The sequence below is a fragment of the Clinocottus analis genome, unplaced genomic scaffold (assembly GCF_023055335.1).
Source record: "Clinocottus analis isolate CAN_PGR_092001 unplaced genomic scaffold, fCliAna1.0.p SCAF_4, whole genome shotgun sequence".
NCBI lineage: Eukaryota > Metazoa > Chordata > Actinopteri > Perciformes > Cottidae > Clinocottus > Clinocottus analis.
Window position 1 is genome coordinate 23,398,048 of NW_027176153.1, and position 22,997 is coordinate 23,421,044.

The 22,997-nt window shown below is 45.4% G+C and overlaps 1 protein-coding gene across 1 annotated transcript in view; it reads right to left on the reverse strand.

Moving 5' to 3' along the window:
- The window catches only part of plxna2 (plexin A2), a 184,646-nt gene that overhangs the window by 96,912 nt on the left and 64,737 nt on the right, over window positions 1–22,997 (reverse strand). The window contains exon 5 of the mRNA XM_068597285.1: window positions 12,745–12,879. Coding sequence (XP_068453386.1) covers window positions 12,745–12,879 — 135 coding nt within the window. The remainder of the gene's footprint in view (window positions 1–12,744; window positions 12,880–22,997) is intronic.

Here is a 22,997-nt window from a genome sequence, read left to right on the forward strand (position 1 = left end):
GTCTTCGCTTTCCCGTGTGCATACAATTTCTCGTTTTTTGACAGATTTTCTCGGCTGTCAGTCTTCCTGTCTGAGCCCGTTTCTCTCCCCCGCCCGTCTATGTGACATTCTGCTTTTCTGTCATTGCACTGTACCTCTTTGTCTCTCCATGCATCTCTTGGCCTGTCTGTCTTACAGTCCAACATGTGTGTGTGTGTGTGTGTGTGTGTGTGTGTGTGTGTGTGTGTGTGTGTGTGTCCCTCAGCGGGATCCCAGACTGTCAATGCAGCCAGTAATGAGGTGTATGCTTCAGTCAGCATGTGAGGAGTTAATAAGGAAGCAGCAGAGGCCATCACACATCAACAGGCATGAGTGTGTGTGTGCGTGTGTGTGTGTGTGTGTGTGTGTGTGTGTGTTTGGGGAGGGTGTGAAGGCTAGGAAGCCTCCCTGGCACACTTATGGTTGTCCGTTGACCAACGGGGGTATTGATTTAGAGGCAGAAAGAAATGAATTCTGATCCACAGAAGGACTGTGGGGTTTTTCTGTGTGCATGTGTGTGCAACAGTGTGTGCGTGTGTGCATGTGTGTGTGTGTGTGCATGCGTGTGAGGATGTTTGTTCTCTTTGTCTCGGCGTCTCTGCCAGTGTACATGATGTACATACAAATGAAGGGTTTGGTTACACCCCACTGCTCTAAGGGCTGTTGCTTTTGCATAAGCGTAAAAGCGTGTGTGTGTGTGTGTGTGTGTTGGTGTGTGTGTGTGTGTGTGTGTGTTTTGGGATGTTATGTTAGGCTCTGTACATGAGAAAGAGAGACAGACAGGGGGGGAGGGGCACTGATAACGAGGTTCAGGTGGTGAGGGACACTTCATCTAATCCCACACTGCTCGTGTATTTGTACAATATGTGTGTGTGTGTGTGTGTGTGTGAAACAGTGCATATATACACAACTGTGCTGTGCAGTATCGCGCACAAAAACACTCCTCACCTGGACTTTGGGTCGTGATGCGTTAACGAGTACTGAGGCTGAAGGAGCTCCTCAGACCCGACGATATGATTTAATCTGATTTGATTTCATGAGGAATACACAGACACAGAGGCCACGGCAGATTATTAGATTTTTTTTTTTTCCTATAGAGGAACTCTGTGGGGTGAAAAGGAGGAAAGAAAGCAGTGAGTGATCTCCAGTAGTGTGTGTGTGTGTGTGTGTGTGTGTGTGTGTGTGTGTGTGTGTGTGTGTGTGTGTGTGTGTGTGTAAGAGAGCCTGGGTGTTTTTTGTTTGGCAGAAGAGGGGAGAAGAAGAAAAAAAAAATCAACATAATGAGCCCAAACTGCCTTTGTGTCTCACTCGTCGTCGTCGTCTCTCTTCTCGCTCTCCCTCTCTCCCTCTCTCTCTCTCTCTCTCTCTCGCCCTCTCTCTCTCTCTCTCTCTCTCTCATCCCACGACTCTCAGACAGCTGCTTCTGTGCAGCCAAATTAACCGCTCCCCACTTTTTTCTTTTCGGAAAGTGTGAAATAAATAAGCGTTTTGCCACTGTGGGTTTTGTTTTTGATGGTTCCACATGTGAACTTAAAAAACAGCTGTGGATGCTGCCTCAACTCAAGAGTGTCGGTAACGGTGTCGGTCGACCACAAACCCGTTGTGTGTATAGTTTTCTCCATCCAACATCCCCCCGCACGGTCCCATCCGTCACTCTTTGGCCCCTATCTATTACCGCCATGTGATCCTTCTGGCTCTAAATATCCGATTTACAAGTTGGCAAGAAGGGCAATATTTCAACAGGCTGTCGGCAGACGCGCCGTTTAAATCACTCGGCCTTATCTCGCCTGTGCTTTTTCCATAATATTTTTCCTCAAATATTGCATTAGAGATATGTTATCCCTCCCCTGCACATTCATCTTCTACCTGTAGCCGAATATGTGTCTGAATATGTACGAGCAGACACAGATAAATCTCTGCGTGTGTGTGTGTGTGTGTCTTAAGGAGTGGCAGTGAGGATTTTCTGTAATATGTGTTATGTGCAGGACCTCTTTACCAAAAACACACACTCATACAGTGTCTGCAATGTCCATATTTCTCTCAACATCAACAACAGGGTCAACAGAGGAACTTGTGCACACACATCAGCACCAGACTCGACATCAGATAACACATTCAAATGAATAGTAACTAACACACATACGCGCACAGCACTGTACAAAACTGCATCCATCACTGGGGCTCGGGCTGACAGCTTTGTCAAAGTGAGCCGCAGGGGAGAGGAGAATGGCATTGTGGGATTGAGTCCTCCCATCGGACGCTGCACTGACAGTAGAGAAGAAAGAAGAAGAGACAAGATGGGAGAGAGGAGGAGGGGGGGGGGGCAAATCAGTGAATGTGTTGCACAACCCCAGCAAACACGGAGAGATGGAGAAGATGAAGAAGAAGTTGAGCTGCCATCAGAAACAGCAGCTCTCCCGCTGTAGCCTGTTTGCTAAGACGTGGCCTTGTGAAGGACAGACAAAGAGCATATTGCAGGCCTGGCAGCATGGCCGCATCGCACAAACAAAAACACACAAACATACAGACAGGAAAGACCTCCTGAGGCTCTGCCAAACTACAGCAAATGAACCAACACATACACAGCTACACATGTACTTGGGGACAAATGCATGTACGATGTTGGCGTGTGCTCGCGCATAAAAACACGTATTCGCACGTTTGGAAGGCAGCTGGTGGGGGAAGTGAAGTGAGCTGTCAGCCACACTCAAACAGGGAAAGATCAGTGTGCAGAGTCAGGCTGAGACCTCCACATAAACACCTCTATGCCACAGTGCTGGGGACCCAGTCTGCTGCTTTTTTCGGCTGGTGTGTATGTGTGTGTGTGTGTGTGTGTGCTCGGCTTCAGAAAACCGCACTTCACTCGTTGATTGCAGCCCCGTCTCAGCCGCTAAAGGAGGAAGGCGACCGACAGAAGCTAAAAGAGACAGCGAGAGACAGCGAGTGACAGAGGCAGGAGAGCCTTGAAGACGTGGCCTCCCCCAATTATAGACCAAACATAACCACTCCATTCACTTGCACTGTTCTCCCGGCTCCTGACACAAACCCGTCGCGATTTCCTTCAACCGGCACTCCGCGTGTGTGTCTTCCCTGACACTCTCTAGGCTCTAATTAGGCTTGTAAATAATTATTGCAATTAAAGCCTACAATTAGGAGGACTGAAGCACCCGCCATTAGTTTCACAATAAATGTCATGAGCATTCTGCATAGGCGCGGGGAGGAAAAAGAGACAAATGCGCTGCCATTATAGCGGCAGACAGACAGCGAGAGTGAAAGAGACAGAACGAGGGAAGGGGGTATATGACAGCGGTTGACATACTCACAGCTCTTAATTATAGAGCTGATTATTCTGGCAGGATGGCTCCTGGACTGCTCCTTTGGCTCACATTCACAAAGTGACAAAAGAGTGCACGCAAACAGAAACTACCCACACATGTGAACTAAGGATGCAGCCATTCATTATTTTAGCATGTATTTTTTTACTTCATTTATCTTTGAATAACGGGATACAAGTTTTCTTTACCTAGTAGGGGTGGGAATCACCACAGGTCCCACGATACAATAATGTCACGATACTGTCCAGATATGATATTATCGTGATATTGCGATACATTGAGTATTGCGATGCATTGGGTATTGCGATATATTGCGATTTATTACCTTTTTTAACCACAAATTGTCGCCCAAAGGAAAACTTAAGTCCATGATACTTAAGTTTCGATATGATATTATCGCGATACTGCGATACATTGAGTATTGCGATACATTGAGTATTGCGATACATTGGGTATTGTGATATATTGCGATTTATTACCTTTTTTAACCACAAATTGTCGCCCAAAGGAAAACTTAAGTCCATGATACTTAAGTCTCAATACGATATTATCGCGATACTGCGATACATTGAGTATCGCGATACATTGAGTATTGCGATACATTGGGTATTGTGATATATTGCGATTTATTACCTTTTTTTAACCGCAAATTGTCCCCCAAAGGAACACTTAAGTCCACGATACTTAAGTCTCGATATGATATTATCGCGATACTGCGATACATTGAGTATTGCGATACATTGAGTATTTCGATACATTGAGTATTGCGATACATTGGGTATTGCGATATATTGCGATTTATTACCTTTTTTAACCGCAAATTGTCCCCTAAAGAAAAACTTAAGTCCACGATACTTAAGTCTCGATATGATATTATCGCGATACTGCGATACATTGAGTATTGCGATACATTGAGTATTTCGATACATTGAGTATTGCGATACATTGGGTATTGCGATATATTGCGATTTATTACCTTTTTTAACCGCAAATTGTCCCCTAAAGAAAAACTTAAGTCCACGATACTTAAGTCTCGATATGATATTATCGCGATACTGCGATACATTGAGTATTGCGATACATATATTGCAATATTACCTTTTTATTCAACTGCAAATTGTCCCTAAAGGAAAATTTTGTCGATAAAAAATGTATTGATTTTACTATTCTAGGACCAAAAACGTTTAGAATTGATGACATAAAAGATCGATACTTAATTTCTGTGTATCGATACAATATCGCAACGCAAAACATCGCGATACTACGCTGTATTGATTTCTTTTTTCCCCAACCCTATTATCTACATCTATCTATGCTCAGCTCTTAAAATGTCTTGCATGAATGCTGCATGGTTCAACCGTGCAGCAAAAGTGCAGACTCCATGTAAAAATGCGATCTTGTGTTTCAGGGGGCTGCGTTTGTGGGTCAGCTGGATAATGGCAGACTCTGGGAAGACTGCAGACGTACAGAGACAGAGGTGTCAGAGAGTCTGAGGATCATGTATCCTTTTTCCTCATTATCTCATATTATGTCAGTGGGGGGCCAAGTAAGAGACTCCTGTGGGAGAGATGGCGGGGAGGATTGGAGTGGAAGGAGACAGCCGTGGGTTTTTAAACTGGTTTTCCAGGGGTGTGCAGACACACACATGAAGGGATATCCAGACACAACAACAACCAACCCCTCACGTGGTTCTGGAGATTCATTCATACTTGACTTGACACCATGGAGTCTATTTGTTGATGTCGAGCTCCACGCAGCTTGTGCAGTGCGTTAGCTTGTGTTGACCTTTGCTTGTGTCGCAGGGGACTTAGGTGTGAAGGTGGGAAAGGGGGGGATGGATGGATGGATGGATTGGAGGGTGGATGGATAGGGAAACGGGTGGTAAGAGAGCGTTCAGGCCGGGACCAGGGTACGAAGGCTTCTATTAATTAACAGCTTGATGGGGGCTGACAGGACGTGTGTTGCTATCAAATAATGAGGTTAGGATTGGCCAATGGTTCCAGGGCACAAAACCTGATTAACACTAATCCTGGCTTAAGTCAATTAACAATGCCTGCTTCAGGGACTCATGCAAATGAGGTGCCTCTGTTAGGTGGGCAAGCAAAGAGGGTGAAAAACAGGACTCTGCATTCAGAAAACATGGCTCGGAAATAGCCGAAAGGGGTAAAGGATACTCATATCGGTCATCACGAGACTGAAAATAGCTGAGTGTAGTTGGTGGTCCGGCAGATGGATGCTATTAAAACATGATACGATGAAGAGGCATCTCTAAACTGACCCCGCTAGAGCGACCCTTGAACTTCCCATAGCCGCTGACCTCAAAATGCATTAAAAAGATAGGACGTCCGCACATTAAAGCAGACACATGGAGCACGTACGTCAACATGCATCCACGTAAATCTTCCAACACGTCTGATTGAGGCTGGAAAAGAGGGCAGCTGCAATGTCATATGATACACATTCTCATGACTCTCTCATAGGCAGACATTGCATGCTTGTAGTGGAGGACGGGAGTGAGAATACAATCCTCAAAGTTCCCAAAAATATACGAAAATGGCTGAATAAAGACGTAAGAAATAGCTTCTTTTCTTTTTTGGACTGATCCACTGTTCCTCATTCTCCCTCTACCCAACATACTTGTTCTGTATACTACTGTATGTCTAATATTACTATGTCTAATATTAACACACACTTAAAGAAAGTTTGACTCGTTCATTTAATTCAAACTGTGCACACATCAGCTCCAGATGAAGGGCGCTTGACAAGTGGGTCAGCGATGAAAGGGGTTTCTTCAGAGGGACTCGCTAAATGGCATCATCAATAACATTGGATGTGTGTATTGACAGGAAAATGTATCCTAATTTGTCCGAGTGTCGATATCAAGTGAAGCTGTCAAGGGAAGCGGAGGAGAATATAAGCCCGAGGTTCCTCGCCACAGCTCCCCACCCCTCCTCCTTCCTCCTTCCTCCTGAACACCTGGGTGAGGAAGCGGCCATGCGATTGATTTGCTGGCCCTCGCCCGCATACGGTTGCCAAACTGACCCGGGCCGTCGCAGCTTACATCCCAGATAAAACATGACAGCCGATCTATCGAGGCCGGCGTCTGCCGTCTGACTGATAGCGGGCGCCGTCCCCGCCGCCGATGTTGTTGTTGTTGAGGTCTGTCGGGAAAAAAAAAACAGCTGCTAGTAAGCTGCGGTTCCTTTTTTTCGCCATCAGCCTCGATGAGGGAGGAGCGGGATGCAGATGTGTTAATGTGACACGACGGAGAACCTTTGTTGAAGTCGCTCGTCTCATACGAACACTAAAGTAGACTTTATGGTTCCCTGACATAGTTAGAGCACCTCATTTAACCTCAATTGAAGGCCTGTGTACGGTATAATATATATATATATATATATATATATATATATATATATATATATATATATATACATATATATATATATATATATATATATATATATATATATATATATTCTCCAATACATTGGGCTCAAAACCCAACCGCCAATTACAAAGGGCAACTTTGTTGCGTTGAATTTTTTATGAGATTAAAGATATCTCTTGGACCTTGTCGAATGTAGAAAAGTACTCAGCATTCAGAAATAATTTCTGCCGTTTTTTTTTATTTTAGACCTCAATGGGATTGTGCGAAAAGACTGAAGAGGGATTGAGAAGAGATCGCAAACTGAACTCTGCTCTTTCATCCTCAGAGCCGCCTCTTGATCGTCCTCCACCGTATAGCGGCGGCTATAGTCGAGTTATTGGGGCTCTTTGTCTGAAGTGTCACCGGAGGACAGATTGGGAAGGGAACACACAAAAGGTAAAGGTCAAGGGTCAAACCCCTGGTCTTGTTCCCCCTTGGCAGCCGCGAGCTAAGCGGCAGCCCCCGAGGCCGACGCGGGGTCAAGCGACGGCAAGGCGACACTTGTTGTGTCCGTCGTCGGAAACCCCGTCACCGCTCGGCCCTTACTGCAAACTAACAGTGGAAAAGAAGGAGGGGCCTCAGAAAAAGTAGAGACACAGCTCTAATCGTTTGTCCCTGTGGCCAACCTGAACTTTTTTTGCCAGACAGCTTCCCTCCACAACCTATTATTGTTCCTCTTCTTTGAGATAAGTAAGGCCGGCATCTTCTAGTAAGCTTCAAAAAAGGGAAACACAACATGCACACGTTCTTCGGCCTTTGAGTGAGCGGTCTGGACACGAGCCAGTCCAATCTGCTTGTTGCGGACAGTGTAAACAGTAAACCCCGAGGTACAAAAGGCTTTTTTTTAAGTCAGCACAAGCTGTGGCACCGACAGTTCACAGTGGAAGTCCTGGCTACAAGCCGTCATGTGTTGCACGGCCATTAACACGTACAATCAGAGTGTCATGCGCTGCAAAAATCCTGCATAATGACGAGCCAGGAGAACGTCAGATAATCTAAACCCGGACGAGGTGTGAATGAATCCCATTTCCTCTCGACATGATAACCACTGAACCCATTTCCTGCTAATCGAACCACGGCATCCAAACAAAAGGTTCTGGGGGATAAGGAGAAGGAGGGAGGAGGGAGGAGAACCCAAAAAAAAGTCTTGAGGAAAAGGAGGTAGGGGGTATTGAAAGGAGGTCTGATACAAAAAAATTGTAAAAAAAAAAAAAAAGAAGAAAGAATCCATGCATGGATTTCAAATTTCACAGCTGAGCACCTGGAAGAAATTGCCGGGCTTGAAAAAAAACCCAGACTTCTTTTCTTTTCTGATAATCTGTGAGCTGTAATGTTGCCGTTCCGTACATGGAGCCGGGTAAAGGGAGGGAAGGACGGCGTTGCGAGGATTGGAAGCCGAGCGGGTTTAATGTTTGCTAAAGAGCCGAGGGTGTATTGGAGAGTGACAGCGGCACATGGCTGAACGCCTCTATAGGGGGAGGACTGTGTGTGTGTGTGTGTGTGTGTGTGTCTGTGTGCATGAAAGACGAGTCTGTTTCACGAGCCAGCTCAGTGTCCCTCCGTCGGTCATGCTAGCAAATTATTTCACACTCATCCTTATAAAGAGCTGGCAAATTAGACGGCCACTATTTCACCGGGAACACTATCAAGTTTGTTCGGGTCTATTGTGTACTCTTGTGTGCCACAGCCGCACAACATTACACAATTTAGCTCAATTACTAAGTCAACACCTGCCTCTTTTCTTTTAAATCTAATTAAGACACGATACAAGCACAACCATTACATTTTTTTGGTGTTTTTCTTTTCTTTATGAAGGTTTTTTTTTGTGAAAAACCTTTTCAGGCCCGCCACAGGTATCACTTCAAAACCCTCTTTCAGATGTTAAATCTTGATTGTTTCTCATGAATAATACATTATAGCCTCTGCGTACTGGCCGCTGACCAAAGCAAGCGGCATAATGCAGTCACTGATTCTCACTCGTGTGCGATGAGCGCTCTCTCTCTCTCTCTCTCTCTCTCTTTTCCTGCTGCCAGCGGCCATGACGGCACAATACGCCACAAAAAAGGGGACGAAAAGGCCTCATAAAGTTATTTTTTCGGATAATCCAGGCCCCCGAAAGACCCCGTTCGGAAACTGGGGTATCTGTCGCCATTTCGCCATTCATCCCAGTGTGCTGCATTGTGTAGATAAAACCAGTGTCAGGCATGTTTGTACTGTACAGCCGTCCCCAAAATGCAGTATATACAACACAAACACACACTGGACTGATCCCAGTGTTAAAAGAAACAGGTGACACCCCCCCACCCCCACCCTCCCTCTTTTGCATTCTCAGGCGTACACACACTTAAAAAAGGAAACATGAGGAAAGCGAGAGAAAGTGGTGGGCATGATGAATGAGAGACAAAGAAAAACAGACACAGGCTCCAGTTGGCGGCGACGAAGCCAAGACAAACACTGTGAATTTGCATGAGCTGGCAAAAGCACCAGTGGTTCAGCGGCGCTCCAGATGCCATTCACACATGGATACTCTTTCTACCGGTTTGATTGGAGCCTCTGCTGGACTTGTATCGCTGTATAGGCACAGTGTATCTGTCTGTGTGCGACGTTTGGCTTATGGATAAAGGTTAAAGTGTTGCAGCACGTACACGTGCATGCTTTGTTTGCAGTGGAAGATGTGCTATTCGCTTTGAAGTCCACGGCTGTTCATGCAATATTAACTGCGGTGGTTGAGTTTCAAGAAATGTAAGACGTTTCATATGATGCAGACGAAGAGGAAGAAGACAGAAGAAGAGGAGCGGGGGGGGGGGAGTCGAGGAGGCAGCTCAGCTGAGTCTCCCGAAAAAAGCTTTGACCTTTTTCTCTCCGTCGCTGCGTTCGCCGAGGGCGTCGCTTCCCGGCAAAGCACCAAAATCGCTTGGTTATCGGTCTAAACATAGAAGCAGTCACACACACACACACAGACACACACACACACACAGAGGCCGTGATGCAAACATGTGATCTTGGCAGAAATCCGTACAATGGATCTGCTGAATCACAGGATGCACGAGACGAAAACGGCTGGAAGACACGACGCCCCGCGAGCGCGAGTCCCATGAAGATGACGAGCATGTTTTTTGGAGGCATCGTCATCGTGCAGACACACACACACACACACAGTTGAAGATCGTGAGATGAAAACCTGCTGTTATGTATTTCAGGAGTGTCAGTAATAATACAGCAATCATCAGGAAGGCACACACACACACACACACACTCACACTGAAGGGAAAGTCAGTGAGCCAGGTCTTTTCATCAGTTCCACCGCGCTGCCTCGCATTGGGTCAATCTCAATACGGCGGACGCTATTATAATTGTATCTGCAAAAACAAAAAGCCCGGTGTGACACGGCAGCGCCGCCGGATCGAACGTGGAACAGGAAGCTATTAGATATGTGTGAGGGGGAGTGAATGATGGCTGTCTGGTGTGGGCGTGTGAGGAAGAGACCAATGAGAATGAGCGACAAAGATAGAGCAGAAAGTTCTGACAACACACTGAAAGATAATTTGTGGTGAACATGTAGGAGACTGAAGAATATATATAAATATATAGATATAGATACGTAAGCAGGTGAGCGGCTGAGGCCTTCCAGAAGACTCCTGGAGCTTCCCATTTGATTACTAAATGGGAGACCGGTGCTTGCATGTGTCTGTAATTATAGTTTTCTTTTTTTTCTGTGTGTGCATGTGATTGCACGAGCCGGTGCATTGTGTGTGTCGGCTCCTATGCAAATGAAATCAGAGGAGAGCATGTGCTTTGTGTGCGTCTCTGTGGGTGCCTGTCTGCATGTTTGTGTTTGCAAAAAAGGGCCTTCGCACATCCCACGACTCCCCAGCTTCGCCACAACACACACACACACACACACACACACACACACACACACACACACACACACACACACACAGACAGACAGACAGACAGGTGTGAGGACTGGAGAGAGAGCGAGAGCCCAGATTGTGGAGCAACGGCCTCACTGAGCAAATATTACTCTCGCTCTCCCAATTTCTCCCTCCCTCCCTCTCCCTCTTCCTCTTCCTCTCCCTCTTCCTCTCTCTCTCTCTCTCCATCTCTCTCTCTCTCTCTCTCTCTCTCTCTCTCTCTCTCTCTGCATCCTCTCGTTCCCACTGTGCCAGACACAGAGGGCCTCTTTGTTATTCAGAGTCGGAAACGCACAAACCGGAGCCAAAAAAATCAGCCCCTGCGTTTTCTGTTTGATATCGTCGCTCCCTTTGTTCTCACCCGTCTCCCATCGCCGTGCGTTCGGCCTCAGACGGCGTCGAGCGAGGGCGCGCGAGAACAAGCGGCGCCCAGACGACGGAGACGCATCTCGTGACGTCGCGTTCGTCTGACTCGAGGTGACGTTCAGGCTAACCCTGAGCTAATGAATCAATGAACAACCGTAGAAATACATCCTTAATTCACCCCCCCATGAGGAGGTTACATCAGACAGCATACACGTCATATTAGACATCATATGCAGCTCCATCTAGACACGTCCATACAAAATGTAGAGTCCTTTGAATTTGCCCAATTTATGAAAATAACTTTGAGCGCATGTGCGGCCAACCAAAATCCCAACTGGCGTGATTATTGAGTTGTATCCTTGAACATGCAACATCCCCAAATTAGTTGAGAGCGTTTCAGCATGTGTGTGTGTGTGTGTGTGTGTGTTTCGATCCTTCCCCGACCCCCCCGGAGAGCGAGACCGAGGAGTCGACGCGCTGAATGCTAATAATATTCGCCGACATCGCTTATCATTCAGATGACTCGCAACATCAAACGCTCGTTTCATCTGCGGGACGAGTGCGAATAAAGGATCCAGTAAATATGAGAAACTGTAACGTCACGCTTTTCCAGTAGAGTCATCATCTCACTGTGGATTGTGTCACTACTAAATGTTAAGAAACAAGAGATTTCATATCTTTGGACATCCGTCCACTCTCACCGGTGACGTGATTGCCTTTGACATTGTTATATTTGTATCCTCACAGCAGGAAAAGTTTCACAAATCGTGCTCGTCACAGACGCTGAGGTGGAGGGGAAGGGGAGGGGAGTAGATTATCCTAAACGTGTTTGACGCCGCCGCCTAAACATCTCCGTTTACAGCACATCTGCCCCGCCGCACATCCGAACCCGTAGAAGCTCGAGCCGGCCGGTTGTTGAGTGCGTTGAAAGCGGCGATAAGGCGAGAGAGAGAAGACCGCCATCTATCACCTCGCAACGACAGCCTCGCACGTCGTCCGTCTCTCGGGCTGCAGCTGCTCCTCCTCCTCCTCTTCCTCTTCCTCTGGTCGCTTCTCATCTCCTTCCTGTCCTTCCATGTTCTTCTCCCTCTGCTCAACCCCTTACTCTGTCCTCTTGTCCCTCCTTTCCCATCCTCGCCTGCTTAGTACGTCGGCTGCGTTGACGGCTGCCGGCTGCTTTCCCCACACGCCCCGCCATGCCGTGTCACTTCATTAGAAGTGTGAGACGATGACCTTGCACTCTTTTTTTTTTTTGCTTAGTGTCTCTCTTTACTCGCAGCCATACACTCCTCTAGCTCATCACTCTTCCTTTCATACTCCACGAGCCAGCCGGCAAGTGCCCTTCATCTCTCTCTCTCTCTCTCTCGTTCTACCTTGTCTGTTCCTCGTCTCTCTGTTTCTTTCGTTCTCCCTGCCCTCGTTGTTCTCCTTCATTATCAAATGCTGTCATAATGTCCCTCATCCCGCTGTGCCACCCAGGTTATTTATAGCGAACACAGGGTGGTGATGCTCAGGATGCTGAGAGGTGGGCCATCTTGCACCCAGCTGGAGCGCACACATTCACACACTTTTCCTGACATTTAAACATATGCACACACACACACACAGCCACACACTGCGAGAGGTCACTTCGTGAACAGAGGTTTGCATGCACGTGTTTGTCTCTCCCGGCACCTACCTGTCTCTCAGACATGACGTAGAGGTAGTTGCGGTCGAGGGAGAACGCCATGTCTCGCAGGACGGGGCTGCCGTCCTTGATGACCGTGATGGTCTCGTACTGGACGCCGCCGTGAGGAGGCCCGTCCACGCGGATCTGAGGAAACACAAAAACGGAGACAGGATGGTCCATGATTGCTATTTATACATCGGTGTGACAGCGACGCAGACGGAGAGTGATGGAAAGGGATGTCAGACTCATGTCGAGCCGTATTTGCAAAACAAGCTGTTGTTATCTTGGAGATTGGAGGAGGTGGAGGTATTCCATGAGGGCTGCGGATAGTGTAAGACTAAAGAATACAAAATGGCAGCGAGATAAGAGATTAATTGAGAATACGTTGCTTTTAACTCTTTCTTCAGCCCCTTGAGAGTCCATATCGTATGAGATTACAGCAACTGGTAAGAATTATGAGCTTATATTGTGAAACCTGAGCTCTGTTTTGCTTTCCTCGCTCTCCTTATGAGTAATGTATTCCCTCCAGAAAGCCTTCAAGGAGGCCAAGACCACCTAACTTCAAAAACAGCGGCAGAGCCCTCCGAGGTGCCTGACACAAATGGGTTTTTTGTTTTTTCTTTATTCACCAGATGCTTGTTGGACAAACACACAACCATGACAGTAAATCTTGAGGGGCAGCATCGGGTTGCGTGAGAGACGTCTTGCGATGTCACATGTCACGAGGCCCCCTCCCTCCAGCGCATGAAGAGCTGATGACTCTATCATCTGTCCATCCCCGCCTGCCATCCTCCGCCCAAACATTCATCTATCTATCTCTATTCAGATGCTGACAGCACCACGCGAGCAGCCAGACTCGCTATAAAGCATCACGGAGGGGAAAGTCAAGGTCATATTTCTGTCAAAGGAAGATCAACTGGGAGGGCTGGTAATGAGCAAATGTGCACACACACATGCACACACACACACACACTGCTCTATGGTAAAGTGGGAGAAACGGGATGTAAGTTCACACAAAGCCCCCGGAGCTTCCCCCCCTTCAAAAGCTGGAGGGTTAGCGCAGTACACGACAGCAGGAGGCCGGTCGGAGGGGGCGAGGCACTCGAGCTTTTTCCACGGCTGACCTACGTCTGACCTCGACGAGGCTAAAGCAAACATGGAAAAAGAAGACATATGTGAAAAGCATATGGAGGAGGAGGAAGGCAGGATGTGCCAGCCTTCATCTGGTTACTGACACCGCCGCGTGAAGGGAGACCTCGGTGAATACGCTCGTCCGTAAAGCATGTCAGCGGCGCGCGGGCCGGACCAGCGCCGCTCTGTTGTCTCCTGTGTGTGTGTGTGTGTGTGTGTGTGCGCCCATAGGAGCGGTCTGTCACGCTATGATATGTGTCCAAAGCGGGCCGCCACCAGGGATCACGAGATAACCCGACCTCGCCCCCCCGCACGCCTGCAGTTCATCTGAATCAGATCGCTATCACACACACCGCGGTGCAGGGAGCTCCACGTTCCCATTTGGCCAGAAACACACTCTCACACACACACACACACACACACACACAGCTGTTTCTGGAGCAGGGGTCGGCAACCTTTTTGTACATAGTGCCATTTTAACATGTTCTTGTTAATCAGTGCGTCTAATCAAAATTGAGGTTAGCATTATGTTTAATAATGGTACCCATCACAGATCTGTAATGTTGTACTATCCATGTAGGCAAACAAATATTAAAAAGTCAAAATTATGCCATGATCAGGACAATAATAGCTCTCATATGTAATTATTATTCTTTTGTGTATGTATATTTTACATATTTTGCACACTGTTTACATTTAATTTAATTTAATGTCCTTAATTTACTGCAGTTATTTGTATTCATTGTGTACATAATATTTTTTAAATATATATTTTTTAATTTTTTTAAAATTATTTTATTTTGTGTGTTTAGTTTCCACAGAAAAAAAAGGAATAAACTGAACTCAAACACACAAACGTCTTCACATTAAGAAGCAGATTTTTTTTCTTCCTATATGAGCAATGAATCTGTCGAGCTGTAACACATTCACACACATGCAGATAGAAACACACACCCACAGCACATAGTGAGGAAGTGAAGAAATGTGTGTGTGTGTGTGTGTGTGTGTGTGGGTTGAATGTGAGGGACCTTGAGGGGCCGGCTCACCTCTGGGTGGGCGAATGAGACAACAACAAAAAAAACACACACAAAAAACAGAGAGGAAAATTAAAACCTTGGGCAAGTAAATGGAAAAAAAAAATAATTCTTTCTCCATTTCTTTCACTCCCACGCTGCCATTCCACTCGCCTAAGTAAGCGTCTCTCAGTCCCAACGCATCCATTTCCTCCGCATCACTTTCCTTCAGTCTTTAGCCATCTCTCTCTCTCTCTCTCTCTCTCTCTCTCTTTCTCTCTCTCTCTCTCTCTCTCTCTCTCTCTCTCTCTCTCTCTCTCTCTCTCTCTCTCTCTCTCTCTCTCTCTCTTTATCTCAGGTATTTAAACCGGTGCCCCGCCTGCATTATTTATCAGGCCGGGTGAGAATGCTGCTAACAGGTTGCGTTCGTGCCCTCAAGCCCTTCGGACGCCATCGCTGCGCCTCTATTTTTAGGAGAATCCAGCCACTGAAAAACACCCAAGTGCCCCAGAGACCCCCCCATTTTCAACACATCAGCCATTAGCTGGTCTTCCTCTATCACCGGTGTCGGGGGTGAATGGATGAGAGTGTTGAAAAACATTCTCCATGTCCCCGAGGGCCACCAGGGCATGTGTGAGTTAAAAATTTGTGAAAAGAAAAACACAATGTCCCGCCCTGAATGTTGGATATTCACCACGTTCACGTGGGATCAGATGTCCTTTACGCAAACAAAATCCAAACACGGAGACTCACAGAACCCTTTTGAAAAGAGGCCCGGAGACAGAAATAAATATAAATGTCCCCAGACGGCGTCACTGAGTAGGAGGACTTCCTATAAATCCTGGCGCACACGCAGAGTCGCCATATTTAGTTTTTAAAAAAAAGCAAAAACCCAAAGGAGCGGCGTTTAAAGGAACAGTGTACTGATTGAAACCAAATGCTAATAGATGCTAAACACCGGCTCTTTAACTTCAGTTACTGTCACTTATCGTCGTCGCCATGTTTTCCAGGAGTTAAAGCTCGGACACATCGCTCTTTCTTTTCAACGACGTCTTCCTGCAAACTGTGTTTAAGACATTGGCGCTGCAGTCTGCGCACAAAACCTCATGTTGCAGCGCCTCGCCGGGCGTAAAGCGGTGCAGCTTTGGCCAGCGGGGGAAGCCGTGGCAGCGGCATCAGACGGCTCCCCTTGTGGCTACAAGGGCCCGTGCCAGCAGGGTGCTTTTGATCAGACCGTGTAAGCACCCTTGGAAAAAAAAAAAAAACCTTTGAAGAATGACCAAAACTCTCAATTCAAATTGCTCCCTCTTTCTTTCTGCCTCTTTCTTTCTCCCTCGGTCTCGCTGGTTTTGAACACTGCGCCAGACACAGGAACCCCGACCGTGTGAAGCAATTTGCCGAATGAAAAAAGCGCCGAATGAATCCACGGTGAAAGTGCATGAAATATGTCGTGTATTTGCGGTACGAATGTGGACGCTGCTGCTCAGAAGGGGAACGAGCGAAAAAGCTCAAAACGCAGGTTCCCGCCTACAGAAAGCATCACGCCACATATGCAAAAAAGGCCAAAATGATCACTTTCTGAGAAGCGACTAATATCTAAAATGAGTCTTAACTGAAGTATTGATGTGTTCTCTGTGTTGCAGCCTGCCGCTAAGTGTTTGTTTAGCATTAGCTTCTCGATTTCTGAAGAATGCTTTTCCCTTAATGGCCGCAGCTGCTGACAATTACCTGAGAGCTGCTTTCTTTTCAGTTTGGGAAAAACAAAAACGCTGTTTTTTTTTCTACCTTCGCCTTGGGGGGAGGTTAGTGTTTCTGAAACACACACACACACGAAAGACACATCTGAAGGTGTGTATTATTCTACTAGCATCTTTCAGCTGGCAGCGCAGACTGTAACCCACGCAGTGTGCAGCTCGCTCGCTACCTCGTATCAGGTTAGGAGTCAAATTGTCGTTCCTTGAGCTCGACCACGTCCCAAAAATACTCGACTGGGAGTTGATTTTTAAGAAGATTATGCTTTTCATGGGAGAAACTCAGTCCCACATTGAGCCCAACGAAAGAGGGAGAGAGGCAGGTGAAAGGTGAAGTCGCTTATGTGGCTACGCGGCAGCTATCGCCTGCATCTGACGCTAATCCAGTGCAGCGATCTCGGAGGTTGTCGTATCTGGATGATCCCACGCGCTGGATTAGATTGCGCGAAAACACACCAGCACACTTTTTTTCTAAATACAATGACCCTTTACTCGGAGAGGAAATGGGAGCTTTGGAGTAAAGTGAGGTCAGGCTGATTGAAAAAAAGGCACAAGCCAGAGAGGGATCGGACCATGAAGATGATATACCTTATCCAATCAAATCCAATATGTCTGATAGGACCAATCTCAGCCTCAGTAAATTGTCTTGAATTGGATGTTGGGCTCGGTCAGTGTGACAGACTGCTGACAGTTTGTCAGGATGCGTCTGTTTTTTTTTTAAAAAAAAAGCTTTTGTGACAGCAGCAACGCACAACTTTGAGGAAGAAAAATACAACATTTTTCTCCAAAATGAACATGTACGGCTGTTGCAAAGTGGACCTGCACACGCAGCGCCTGTGAGTGTCGACATGGCGCTGCAGAAGACGGGCGGCACTCGGGTATGAGGTGCGCTGACAGATTCATTATCAGTTCCTCCTTGAAGAGGGATGTAAAATGTCCAGCCGAGGATGAAGTCAGTCCCTTAGGGGCGAGAGTTGGAGCTGCATCGGGGCGAGTGGACTGGAAGTATGAGTCACCCTGAGGGGGGAGGGGGGGAGGAGGAAGGGGGGAGACACCAGCCACAAAACTTCATCCTTATTTCTTGTGTTTAACAAGAGAATAGAGAGCCATGGGTGCCTCCACTTCACACTACGGCTGCATGACATTGGCACAAACTGATGCAAACATTTGAATCGTAAACATGTTGGTTATCCTGACAGGAATGGTGATGTCACAGCAAACACAGCCAGCACATGAGAGGATCCTCCCACAACGACCGGTTGTATCCTCCGGGCATCCGCCCACTAAGAGAAGTGTTGAGAAGTGCGAGTAGAGATACGGTTTATTATAGAAAGCTTAAAGGCGATATACACTCCTGCAACGGCAACTTGAGGGTCTTGCGTGCTTGCATCTCTGCGTAAAAGGACCCTTTACCTGCAGGTAATGAATGGGAAATACCGAATGGGTCACATGTGTTGTTTTTTTTAAAGATATCAAGCAGCAAATAACTCGTAGTTGGAGTTTATTTGCATCAGATGCGCCACATCGTAAAGATATATCATGAGGCTCATGACGGAGCATAAATGGGCATTCTCTGTCACACACACACACACACACACACACACACACATAGATATAAATCAAGTGGCTGTATTGGACAGTTGGCAGAACACTGTGTACCGACCGGGCTCCCTATCTTCATCTCTTCCTGTGTCAGTCCTGGAAATTCAGCATGAAATTTAGCAGACTGCTATTGTATTTCTTGACTTCAGGTGGAATGGCTATTCTGCTGCCTGTGTGTGTGTGTGTGTGTGTGTGTGTGTGTCTCTCTCTCTCTCCCTCTCTCTCTCTCTCTCGCTTTCTCCTCGCACTGGGAGAGAAAACATGGAGCCTCTCTCCGCCTCGATAACGCATCTAATCCATCACCGGTGTCAGGCTGAAGAATTCTGGTGTCGGTAGCGAGCGCCGAGCAGAAATGTGCTCGTGTGTGCGTCCGCGATGGCTCTCGGCTCTCGGCACCGCCGCGCCGTCTCTTTTGTTCCTGTTGTACGATATATAAGCTCCCATAAGGCTTATGTTAACCCGCTCGCCTCTATGTACGCTGTATACGTGTCACTTCCCCCATCGGACCGACTCGGTGGGTCAGAGAGGCTTCTCGGTGGTGATGGAGATGGAGATGGAGATGGAGATGGAGGAGAGGCAAAAAAGGAAAAGATAGAGACGGAGCAAAGAAGGGAGAGGGAAACAAAATGGACAGATGGAGAGATTGGAGGGAATGTAATGGAGAAAAAGGAGAAAGTACAGTGGGAGAGGAGGGGGGGGGGGATGAAAGAAACAGACACTGGGATCAAGACAAAGACTCCACTCTTCACACGAGTGTAATTCTCCCTCTAACTTGCTCATACGGCGGCATAATATCTTCTAAAATGGCCGGAGCCCCGAGTCAATACGAGGGCAATTACTTCATATATTTGTCCAAGGCCCCATAAAGCCTATTGATTTGCCTCTGGACTCCATGTGCAAAGCAGTTAACCCTCTCCGATACCACATCTTTCCTCATCTGACCGGACATGAAAAAAAATGCAAGTGACCAACAAATCACAGATGATGAGCATTCGAATTGCCAATTTTTCCCCCCTGATTGTGAATATATATATCGAAAAAGCAAAACATCCCATTAAACACAATCCCGGCGAGTCGTAACAAGCAATCCGACGACTGCCGTCTCCGTAATAGCCTCATCCAACAATCGCTCAATCCCAGTTTAGCTCCCGTATTGTTGCCGTTGCTCTCGGTCACAACCCCCAAGACACGATGACATCAGCACTTTTCCCTGTTTGTCTGCCCCCCCGCCGTCGTTCCCTGAGTCCAACATGCATTTAGGGTCTGCGGTTGGGATGAGATCAGGCCTTTAACTCCAATCAACCCAAACACACATATTAAGCACAGCGGCACAATGCGAGGCCTATATTTAGCTCCGCATTAAAAAACACTGAGCGATGGACGCCGGCCAAGAAGGTTCAGAGAGAGCACAAGAGGAGGGGATGTGGTGCGGAGGGATTTTCTGCTTAGCCCTCAAAAAAAAAAATAGAGGTTGGCCAGAACGAAAAAGCAACTCGTTCTATACTCAACTGGAACTCAAACGTTAAGAGAAGAAATGGTTTGCATACGTTCCCCTGAATAGCTGACGCCACAGTAACTTTTCCTTTATTAGCTGACGCGACAGAAGGAAGAGAGGAGCGAGGGAGATGAGGCGGATTCAACACTTACAGGAGGGAAAGAAAGGATGTTTTGAGGGATGTGAATTGGCAGTAGAAAGAAGAGAAGAAGGACTCAGCAGGTCATCGTGTTGTTCTGAACCACGGCGATGCAGAGGCAGAGTATCTTTGCTCTCAATTAAAATAATGTTCTCTCAAAAAAAAAAATCCGCTCTCAAAATTAAAATTTGCTCTAAAAAAAATAAATTTGTTCTCAAAAAATTAAAAAAACGCTCTCATAAAAAATGATCTAAAAACTACAATTTGCTCTAAAAAAAATTAATTTGTTCTCCAAAAAAAACAAAAAACGCTCTCATAAAAAAATGCTCTCAAAACTAAAATTTGCTCTCAAAAAAAAAAATTCTCAAAAAAATACGCACTTAAAAAAAATACATTCTCATTAAAAAAAATGCTCTCAAAACTAAAATTTGCTCTCAAAAAAAAAAAATTCTCAAAAAAATACGCACTTAAAAAAAATACATTCTCATTAAAAAAAATGCTCTAAAAACTAAAATTTGCTCTCAAAAAAAAAAAATTCTCAAAAAAATACGCACTTAAAAAAAATACATTCTCATTAAAAAAAATGCTCTAAAAACTAAAATTTGCTCTCAAAAAAAAAAATTCGCAAAAAAATACGCTCTTAAAAAAAATACATTCTTATAAAAAAAATGCTCTAAAAACTAAAATTTGCTTTAAAAAAAACAAAATTGCTGCCGTATAGTTCACTCTCGGTGTCTCTGGTACTTGTAGCTTCTCAAAAGTTTCCCTCTGTACAATTCCAGGTGTCCACAAAACATACGGAGGTAGATTTATGTCTTTTTTACTTGAGCAAATTTCTAGTTTGTAAGTAAATTATCTCCAAATCTTTGCCCTCAATTAAAAACAAACACAAAAAACACGCTCTAGCAGTAGAAAGGTGGGTGAAAAGGACTCAGCCGGTCATCATGTTTCTTGTGTCAGATGTTCTGAACCACGGCGATGCAGAGGCATAGTACGTATATTTATTCTGGCGAGATTAGAGGAAACCTTCTTCTTTAAGTAGAGTTGCATGATTTAGCAGCTGGATTGTTTTATATGGAGATGAATGCAACTTGATCTACTAAATATTATATCCATTATGAAGCATTTTTTAGCAGCTAACTTTGCTATTTTGAATCTGTAAGGTGTTCTGTGTTGGCAGAAGTGACTTGTGATGCCAAAAAAACATGACAACATATTAATGAAGTGATTATGATACAGCAAGAGTAAAGGAATTACAGGTAGTAGCAGTGGTATGTGGGTATGACATCACTATTATGAATCTAATTGCTAAAATATTTCACATTACAGAGGCTTGACTTCTAATAACGGAACATTGGCTCCACAGAAAATGATTCTTCAAAGATAAAGCAGTATTTAAACTTATTTGATGCGAGTAAAGAAGCAAAGGGACAAAGCAATAACACAACTCCGGGCTGATGCATGATGGTTAGACAAAAGCTATTACAGCAATGTCAAACAGTCTGAACCAGAAAGAATTATCACACCTCCTGTTTTCTCCCTCGGCGTCCTTTCGAAATGATCACAAAGATATGCAAATCGAAAAAAAAAAAAAGAAGTAGCAAAGAAAAAGGTTCAGGTGAGGAGCAAATTAGCTGAAATTGTTTCCATTTCTCCCGCTGGATTTGTGAGATTTAAGTGCGGGACGAGATTGGCAGGTGGAAGTGAGATACTAGGAAATGATTGCCGACGGGATCCGCGCAGCAAATGAGAATAAAAGCACTTCAATCAACTCACCTTTTACACCTGTGATGCGTTCGAGCTCCAGTAACCTCCCCGTGCGTTTCATGCCGCGGTTGATGTTAGCGAGAGATATTTGCCGGCGGTGAGTGAGCGAATGTGTTGTCTCGCTGCGAGGTTTTAACACTCAATGAAGTCTCCATCGAGGCCACGGGAAAGTGTAGGTAGACGGGTGTCTTTTTTACCCGAGCAAATGTTTTGTTTGTAGGTAAATTATCTCTAAATATTTGCTATCAATTAAAAAAATTGCTCTACAAAAAAAAATAATTTTTTTTTGAGAGCAAATTTTAGTTTTGAGAGCATTATTTTTTAAGAGCGTTTTTTTTTTCTTCTTTACTTTCAATTAAAAAAAAAAAAAACGCTTAGAAAAAATGAAATCCTCTCAAAACTAAAATTTGCTCTAAAAACTATTTTAAAAAAGCATTTGTTTTTTTAGAGCAATTTTTTGTGAGAACAAATTTTGAGAGCTTTTTTTCTAGCTTTTTTTTTTTAATTGAGAGTAAAAATTTGGAAATAATTTACTTACAAACTAGAAATTTGCTTTCAAAACTAAAAGCGTTTTTTTTTTTTTTTTTTTTTTTTTTAATTTTAGAGCAATTTTTTTTAGAGCAAATTTTAGTTTTGAGAGCTTTTTTTTGCAGGATTTTTTTTTTTTTTTTTTAATTCAGAGTGAAGATTTGAAGAAAATGTACTTACAAACTAGAACTGTGCTTGGGTAAAAAAAGACACAAATCTACCTCCATAGAGGAGACGCTACGTAGAGAAATGACGAGGAATGAAAGAATGAAGCGTCGTAAGCTTACATTCATACACTTTGCTCAGTGTTTATCATTTTTAAATGTGTTCTAATAATGAACATGACTTAAATTACACATTCAATGAATGAAATCCCCCTTTCTTTACCCTCATCCATGTCTACATCCGCCCAGGACTTCATCAATCAATCAGAACAATGACCACCGAATTTGTGATTCATCAATGAAAACGACAGATTAGTTCAGAAGAGTGCTGCTGATGTAAACAGCCGGGGGGGGAAAGCTCATGTTTTCTTGTAAAGGAGAGTTTTTAAATGGTGTTAACATCCACCCGGACCACATCCAGCTCCGTGGAGACAACAGGTCACCTCCTCTTACCTCCAACATACAAAGTCCCAGCAGCTATTGGATCACCAGAGCTCCTCTTGTGAGGCTGCCACAAAGAGACGAGGGGAAGATGGACGCCACGCTGAGGACCTTTGACCTCTGCTGGCCACCCGGCCACAAAGGGAGCGTAAAGGGGGGGATGAACTATCAGGGAGAGGGGTTAACCAATCAGTCCTTTGCAGGAGACAGTGATGCTACTGATGAGTGTGT